The 9,019-nt window shown below is 36.3% G+C and overlaps 1 protein-coding gene across 1 annotated transcript in view; it reads left to right on the forward strand.

Moving 5' to 3' along the window:
* PLOD2 (procollagen-lysine, 2-oxoglutarate 5-dioxygenase 2) overlaps positions 1 to 8,802 on the forward strand; it is a gene marked incomplete at its 5' end in the record, with an annotated part of 35,702 nt that extends 26,900 nt beyond the window's left edge. Inside the window, 7 exons of the mRNA XM_009083849.1 lie at positions 2,080 to 2,093; positions 2,591 to 2,704; positions 3,107 to 3,172; positions 4,037 to 4,141; positions 5,978 to 6,124; positions 6,408 to 6,533; positions 7,602 to 8,802. Coding sequence (XP_009082097.1) covers positions 2,080 to 2,093; positions 2,591 to 2,704; positions 3,107 to 3,172; positions 4,037 to 4,141; positions 5,978 to 6,124; positions 6,408 to 6,533; positions 7,602 to 7,757 — 728 coding nt within the window. The remainder of the gene's footprint in view (positions 1 to 2,079; positions 2,094 to 2,590; positions 2,705 to 3,106; positions 3,173 to 4,036; positions 4,142 to 5,977; positions 6,125 to 6,407; positions 6,534 to 7,601) is intronic.
* Positions 8,803 to 9,019: the final 217 nt, after the last annotated feature.

Genomic DNA, 9,019 nt, shown 5'->3' on the forward strand with positions numbered 1-9,019 from the left:
TGCTTTCAAATACACACAGATTTCTTTGTGTCTTGCTACACTTGACTGCTCTACTTGATTGATCTTGGATATTATATTTTTACTTCTAATTCAAAGTACTGGCCAATTTTTGTGACATAATACTCTGGATGTATTTCTTGAAATTGTTGAGAATAAATTGTTGAGAACAGAGGATTTTGCAAGGCCAGTGCTCTGGTGCACTGACTGAATGATGGTTTCTAGTTAAATTCCCTGCAAATTCCTAGTGAGGTTAAAAACCTTCCTCCTTGGCACAACCTCAATAGATGAATGAAGGCTCAGCTTCTCTGCTGTGTATGTCTTAAAACTTATCAATGCATTTGGACCATCTGTATTATGCACATTTTTATAAAGTGTGGACCTTCTAGCAGACTAAGTTGGAATATTTTGCAATCAGTAGATACATATTTAAACTAATGATGGGCAGTGTTATATGAAAAGCCTAAGTGCTTTATGAAATGGTAGAAATCTTCTTAGGGAGCATGAATTACTCATTAATTATTCCAGATTAAAATTATATCAGGAATGTGTTACTTGCATTAAGCTGTAAGTAATAAGAGAACTTATTTGTACTGTAAAGTTATGAATATGTAAATCCACATTTCTACTGATATTTACACTAGTTTCAGCACAGAGACAAATAAGACCTAAACCAGACCTATTTCCAGACACTATAGCATTGAAAAATAATTTTGCTGAATTGAACAAGAAAAGTTGGCAAGTATTCATTTTTTTATTCCCTTATAACAAGGCATGAACTCCTTTGTTTGTACTGATTCTTCAGAACGTCCCCATCCAATCCTGTTGTATTCAAACCTTCTCAGCATCAATTATTGCAACCTGTGCTTCCCATGTGCTCATTAAACTAATCTGACTGGCTCATCAGAAAATTGCATTCTCTCTTCCTCTTTCTTAGTCTGTGCTGGAAGATGGTTTGGTATCTGCTTTTGTATTGCAGCAGATAAGAAGGGGCTGGTGGAAACAGCTTTGACATGTGTATGAAGAGCTTTGCTTGGAGATGCATGTTGTCTGTAAAGCATATCAGCTTTAGATCAAAGGCTGCTATTTACCTGATGTGACTGTGGAAACCTAATAGTAGTCGGAAAAAGAGAAAGATTATGTATCAGCAAACTGATGTGATGATTCTCCTTCATTTTAGACTTTACAAAGGGAAAAAGACTCCCCTTCTTCGGAAACATTCCATATGCTCAGACCCCCAAAGGTGTTGATTTTTGTTTTTTTATTAATTAGTTCTTTTTACATGCAGTATTATTCTACCACAGGAAGATACTTCTCCTCTGTCCACTTATTCTAATGAAATACTGCTCTAGCTTTCTCTTCAGTCTTCTAAGGTCCAAGTTTTTGCCAGGGGCAGGTTCTTCATGACCAGTTCAAAGCATCTTAGAGAGGCTCATTGTTTCCTCAGGGAGGTTTCTCAGTGCTTCTGAGGTCAAGGTGTGCTGATGCCATGCTTCCATAGCTAATTAAAATTCTTTCATCAGTCCTAGGAAGGAGTAAAGTTCAAATCACAGCAGGTCTGCTAGGCCCCCTCAGTGAGCACACTGTCACTTTAAGCTGTTTTTCTTGACCCAGGCCCTCCTTATTTTCCTTGCTGCAGCTATTTTATGATTTGGTAAGCGCCCAAGAACTGGGCATGTTTACATAATCATTATCTTTCTAACAGTTTAACTTTTTTTTCAGACAAAAACATAGACAGAAATACCAAAGTACCCAAATGATAATGTCTTCATCTGCTGCAAATCCAAAAGTCACAAGCGTTTCAAATAAAAGAAGTTTTAGTCTGAAAAACAGTAAACTAAAAGAATCCCACAGAACCTAAATTTCTTTTTTAAAAAACACTATTTTCTGCTACTATTTCTAATCAGGAGAGTTCTGTTAATAACTTCTGTTAATAGCTTGATAATAAAGCTGTATCTTACCACACTTGATATCTTGCACATAATTATGTGAACATACTTCAAAGTGCTCAGCTGTTTAGTATGTTAATCTGAATATTCTTCTATCTGTATTTGCCACTATCTTTTTATTTCAGGCCAATTCACCAGAAGGATCATGTAGTGAATACTCTGGTATAAGTTTCTTGTTCTGACTTTCATGAGCCTTTTGATTGTTAGGTTATTCTTTCAGTTTTCAATTGGAAACTGACACCTAGATGTTGGTTTTCTTGTATGGGCATTTTCAGCTTGAGAACAGGTGCTTCCAGTGGTTCTGCTTAGGTTTTTCTGGAAAACAAATCAACCAGTTGCTTCTCCATTTTTAACTTTCTGTAACTGTACATGGGTTTCTGTTCTCAACAACATAAATTTTTTGTTTAATGTGTTTAGGAAATCAATCCAGCCAAATGCTTGTAAAAAGAAATTATTAACAGTAGTTGGTGATTAGAGTCAACCACGTAAAAATTAAGCTGCTAAATGAACAATGCATGTATAATATATCTGTACAAGTGTGTGATGTATTTTATTGAAAATGCAGTCACAAATAGACATTTAAAAAACTTTGTATTTGCTAAGATGGACAGTTTTGCTAATGACAATTTCTCTGCTTGGTATAGGGTGTTTTCATGTACATTACCAACAGACATGAATTTGGAAGACTTCTTTCTACAGCCAATTACAATACCTCACACTACAACAATGACCTCTGGCAGATATTTGAAAATCCTGTGGTATGCATCTAATTATTGATGAAACAGTTCCTTTATTTGGGAGTTAAAAAAGAGTAAAGTTGAAATATTATAAAAGACTCAGGGTTTAAAGACTTTTACATGGAGAACTTTTGTTTACTATGCATGAAATATTACGTACTAAAAAGTATTTTCTACAACTCATATAAACAAATGGCAATACAGCATATCAATAAGCCAACTGATGACCAGAGTAAGGAGTGGGAGATATGGCTCTGATGTAGCAGGTTTTGAGATTTTTGACATAACAAGAAACAGTTTGTTTATGGGAAATTGTTTCATTTTTTCCAGTGCTTTCAGTAGAGCAAATGAATATATATCAATTAATTTTTGTTGCTTATAAATTTATTTGTTCTTATGTTTTGAAATCATGTTTTTTTTCAGGATTGGAAGGAAACTTACATAAATCCAAACTACTCAAAGATCTTCACTGATAATATAGTAGAACAGGTGAGTATGAGTAGTTTTCTATAAGTTTGTGGCACTAACTGATTATAAATTGGGGTATAGTAACTGTTTCATAGAAATGCTGTTTTGGTCTGTGACCAAAACAGTAATTTGATGTTTTGGATCAGAAATGAATTTTTGCTATTTGAAAACTAGATGAGAAGAGTCAGAAATGATTCCTAAACTGATCAGAATTATCTATTTGTCCAAGTAATTACTTCCTCCAAAATACATATATATTTAGTTTATTTATTTGAACAAGCTGTACCAGTGCTAGTGGTACCCACTAGCAGAAGGCCTAATAAAATTTCGTACCACTAGCAGAAGGCCTAATAAAATTTCTGCAGGAGATTGCTGTGTTTTCTGGTATCTAGGCAAGGCAAGCTTATCTAGACACTTTCCATGGGGTGTGCCTTTCCCTCTGGATTCTTAAGGTTTGACAACATTGAATCCAAGGTAAATCTTTTTGCTGGATACAGAGGTCTTTTGTGTGTATGTGTGATCTGTCTGCCTGGCTGCTTGTTTTCATGCAACTGATCTGGAGAGAGCACATTTGTTGCATGTCAGTTCCGTGACAATTAGAGAGAGTGATTTAATGAACATTGCCTCCTGAAAAAGCTAGGATAAATCAGTTTTCTGTTTAAAATCTTCTATATTATGAGCTATTATGAAAAACAGTTTAAAGCTTAATGTAGAAGATCAGGGTTGTTATTTAGAGCCATGTGGCAAAGAATGTGTGACTGCACTCACACACCTATTAATGATGGGTCATGACTTACAAGGCAGCTTGCAGTTTTTGCTTTTGTGAGAATGTGCTTGTGGATCAAGTTTTTAAATTTGGGGTTTTTTTGGGGCATTTTTTTATAGCCATGTCCAGATGTGTTTTGGTTTCCCATATTTTCTGACACTGCCTGTGATGAATTGGTAGAAGAAATGGAACATTTTGGACAATGGTCTGGTGGAAAACACCAAGTAAGTGTTGACCTATATAAATACAACATTAGTGCATGAGTTCCTTTACAATAGTAAGTCACAGTGTACTGCAACAAACATCCCAACAATGGACAATGACCTGAAACACATGCTTTGTGGTATAAAATGCTTAGTTTAGTCTACCATGTAGCTGCTTGTTCAGTAGATTTAGAGGTGTCCTCAATTAACCTTGTGGTGGGTTAACTCTTGCTGGGTATCAGATGCTCACCAAAGCTACTCTGTAACTCACCCCCTCAACTGAACAGGAGAGAGAAAATATAATGAAAGGCTCATGAGTTCAGATAAGGACAAGGAGAGATCATTCACCAGTTCCTATTACAGCAAAACAGACTTAGGGAAATTTAGTTTACTTCCTAATCTGATTTGATTGGTAATATAATGAGCAATGAAACCACATCTTAAAAACACCTCATCCCCACTCCTCCCTTACTCCCAGGCTTAAATTTACTCCCCATTTTCTCTACTTTCTTTTCCCCAGCAGTGCACAGGGATGGGGGTTGTGGTCATTGCATATTGTTTGTCACTCCTTCCTGTGTGTGAGGTGAGAGAGGACTCTTCACACTCTCCCCCTGCTGAGATGTGGGTCCCTTTCATGGGGTGCAGGATATCAGGAACAGATTGGTCCAGTGTGGGTCCCCTGTAGGGTCACAAGTCCTGCCAGCAAACTTGCTACAGCATGACCTGTGGCCCTGTGGAAAGAGGACTCAGGATCCTGCTCCAGCACAGGCTTCCCATGGGATCACATCTTTCTTTGGGCATGCACCTGCACTGACATGGGGTCCTGTAGGGGCTGCAAGTGGATCTCTGCTCCACTGTCAACCTCCATGGGCTGCACCATGGCTTGCAGGGGAACCTGCTCTGGCACCTGGAGCACTGACCCCCACCCTACACTGACCCTGGTGTCTGCAGGGCAGTTCCTCTCACATAATTCTCACTCCTCTCTCCAGCTGCAATTGCTGTGCTACCATCATCAGTGATGGGCTCAGCATTGCCCAGCAGTGGGTTCCTCTGGGAGCTAGCTGGTTTTGGCCCTGTCAAACACAGGGGAGGCTACTAACCACCCCTGTAGCCCCTCTCCCACTACTAAAACCATGTCACTTAAACCCAGTGCAAACCTTGAATGAGCAAATTCTGACACTAACAGCAGCACAGTTGCTGTAGTATTTACCTGACAGTTACTCAAGGCTGTTGGTAGCTGTTCAGACAAGTTTTATTCATTTACCTCTAAAGTACTAACTTGTCAGACTTGTCCCCCTAAGGAATCACTTGCAAATATTATGAGCTGTTGTGTCAGTGTCTTCAGAAAATTCAAGGTATTTATTAACTACCACTAAAATCAGATGAATGTTTGTCATATTCACAGATATTATATGATGGAAATGAGATAAATTGTAGTCATTATTATCCTGAAGGGAGGAGCCTCCAGAAAGGCTATTAATGCACTATTATCTTCCAATTATTTCAGCATTTAATACCATGTCAAGTTGAGTCCTGTACTGTTTTGATCTGATACAACTTCAATTGCATCTACAGCTCAATAAATAAAACCATTACCCCATGAATTCCTTATTGACAAGCAACACTTCCAAATATTGACTCACCCTTTAAAAAGTTTCCAATTTTTCCTCATTGATACCTCAGCATATTTTTTTCCCACGACAGCTGTGGAATCACTGTACAGCAAGCTCACGTACACCCCCTGAAATATTGCTTTGTTGCAGATTTGTGATTCTACAGATTTCAAATAAATATTTGCAGAAATGCCAGAAACATTCCATGTTGATATTTCAAGGCTGTTTGTGGTGTTTTCATTAGGACAGCCGTATTTCTGGAGGTTATGAGAATGTCCCAACTGATGATATTCACATGAAGCAAATCGGGCTGGATAATGAATGGCTTCATTTCATAAGAGAATTCATTGCACCAGTAACACTAAAAGTGTTTGCTGGCTATTATACCAAGGTATGAGTTTAAAACTTTTGCAGATCCATTACTCCTTGGCATGATTAAATGTAAGTATTTTATTGACTATACACTCTTTGGTTCAATTGGGGAGTTTATGCATGATGTAGCAGTAATTATAAATTTGGGTGGTTGTTGATTTTTTTTAACTAAGCTTTAAAAAAAAAAAAACCACCCCAAGAATCCATTTTTACTGAGCTTTAAAAAAAAAAAACCACCCCAAGAATCCTATAGGTGACTTGGAAGCTCACACGTTGAAGTCTGATTGTATATTTTGTTTCAGGGGTATGCTTTATTGAATTTTGTTGTAAAATACAGCCCTGACAGACAACGGTCACTCAGGCCTCATCATGACTCCTCTACATTTACAATCAACATCGCTCTCAACAAAGTAGGAGAGGACTTTCAAGTAAGCTGACAACTTCCTGACTTGAAAATGTTGTCCTTTGAGTGTCTACTATTTCAAATATTTCTAATATTTCAAGCTAGAGGCCAAATGGATATACTTAGAGACCATATTGAGAAGATGTGCATCACAAATTGAGTGTAATAGTCCTTGGTATTTTTTGACAAATACTAAATGTGCTCAATTGCAGGATGCAATCAGGCTGAATTGATCAAAATGGTTTCAGATGGTGGGAGAGAAGGGGTTTAAACAAACTTTGGCAATGTTAGCCATTTCATTTTTAACATTTCTGAAATGCTTCATTTCTCTACAGTGAAAACCAGTTTTTCAAAATAGTTTATATAGTGCCAAGTTGACTCAAAATAGCTTCTTTTCTGTAGGACACTTTTAATGATTCTTTTTTAGATCAACCACACAATGAAAGTTTTCCTTTTGTGATTTTTTTTTTTTTTTCCTTTTTCCTGAGATATGAAGTATTTTCTACTCTTGTGTTGATCCAAATTAAACAGTCCCCAGAGTATGGAGCTAGGCAGGGCAGTGACAGCAAAATCCAACTTTGGTTAGTAGATAAATTTGCCCTGTTGTGTTTATATGCTTGTATCATTCATAGTCCTCCTTAACACCTATAAATGTGTTTGCCAAGCTTAGTACATTAGTAAACACACCTTTAGTTTGAAAGCAGCAGCCAGATTAATTAATTTAAGATTTGTTTAAATGCTATCCTGGATAGGGGTGCAGTTCAAAAATGAGGACTGTTTTGTTTCTTTGGTATTATCTATACTGGAGTTATTGAAGATCTGTCTGTCAGAGTTGCTGCTTGAATGAGTTGTTATCCAGGGACTGCTAAAGCAAAGCAAAGGGAAATCTTTGATTGCAAATGAATGTCTGTTATGTAATGCTCTAAAGGTGGTGTCTTTTAAACAACCTTGCTAAGGGCTAACGAAAGAAAAATATTGTTAACAGCCTTTTAATGATGGCAAAATCTTCGAAGTCATGGATCACTAAAAAGGAACTTTATTAAAACACAAGATAAATGTTTGTGGCTTTATTTTGTTTGTGTTTTTACTACAGGGAGGTGGATGTAAATTCCTGAGATACAATTGCTCCATTGAGTCTCCCAGGAAAGGATGGAGTTTCATGCACCCAGGAAGACTTACACATTTACATGAAGGACTTCCTATCTTGAATGGCACAAGATACATTGCAGTATCATTTATTGATCCTTAATTTTTTTTCCCCCCTCTTCAACAGCAGTGTTCTTTACATAAATGTCTGTTTATTTATAGATTTCTTCTGGAAGATGGTGATAAAAGGAACTTTTAAGTTACTGTTTCTATACAGCAAAGGTACTTTGGGTTTAAAGAATGAAAACCAGAAAATATTCTAATATTTTTGAAGATGTCTCGATATCTGCTCTGAGCCTTGAGTCACAAAGTAAACATGTCCTGCTTGTTTTTCCATTCTGCTGCCCTAAAGAGTAGGTAAAGAGAAAATGGAAAAGCATAGTGAATCCATTTCTTTGTTGGAAAAAAAGCTGAACTGAACAACACTAGGTGCAAAATAATTGAACAAATTGATTGTGGTTTTGTTCAGTAAAGTGACACAGCTGAAGTTTGTGTGGTCTGTATATTTGGTATCAACCAAGGAAAAATCACAGCATAAAAGCAAAATCAAGTGAATATTGTTTACAGTTGTTACAGATAAGCAATAATTCCGTGTTGGTGTATGATGAAGGGAAAACATCTCAGTAGTATGTTTCCTTAATTTTTCAAGACTGAAATGTACACCTTTAGAAGAAAAAATGAATTAATTGTGGTGATGGAACAAGGATTAGATCATTTATCTAAGGAAAAAAATTTTTATCATTTGTTTTGAGAACTCATCCTTTTGAAAAATTGACTTTTCAGCAAGTGACCTTCATTTAAAGTGAGTTATTTTTCTAAATGTGTAGTTGCACCCAACTGATACTGGAAATTGATGTTTATTTTCAGAACGCTGGTAAATTTTAATAATAGGATGTTTTATAAAGACAATTTTCTACTCTTAAAATTACTTGAATTTTGTATCAGGAAAATGAAATGGTGACAGTCTCTTTTAAAGCTAAGGGTCTTAACTTGACATTTATTTTCAAGAAATTGGTTTGAAATATTCCTACTGTATCTACTGTTTGTAATTTAAAGAAACTTGAAGCTAACTGTCTCAAAGTCTACCATGCCAAAATGCACAACATGTTGGAAAAACTTGTGAAAAATAAAGGGTAATTTTAAATTAATGTGACAACTGTTACTTGACTGTATTAGATAGTTTCTTTGCATTTGCCATTGTTCTTACAGAACTTAGATTTGCTGACAAATATTTTCAAGCTGTAGATACACCTAAATGGGAAGTTTCCTTAAGTGTCACATTTTGGCTTATTTACTCTTGAAATTATTTCTTACATGAGTTGGTGCCTGTGTACCAAAGATTGTATTACACTTTCAGAACGACCC

The sequence above is a fragment of the Acanthisitta chloris genome, unplaced genomic scaffold, assembly GCF_000695815.1.
Source record: "Acanthisitta chloris isolate BGI_N310 unplaced genomic scaffold, ASM69581v1 scaffold4221, whole genome shotgun sequence".
Lineage (NCBI taxonomy): Eukaryota > Metazoa > Chordata > Aves > Passeriformes > Acanthisittidae > Acanthisitta > Acanthisitta chloris.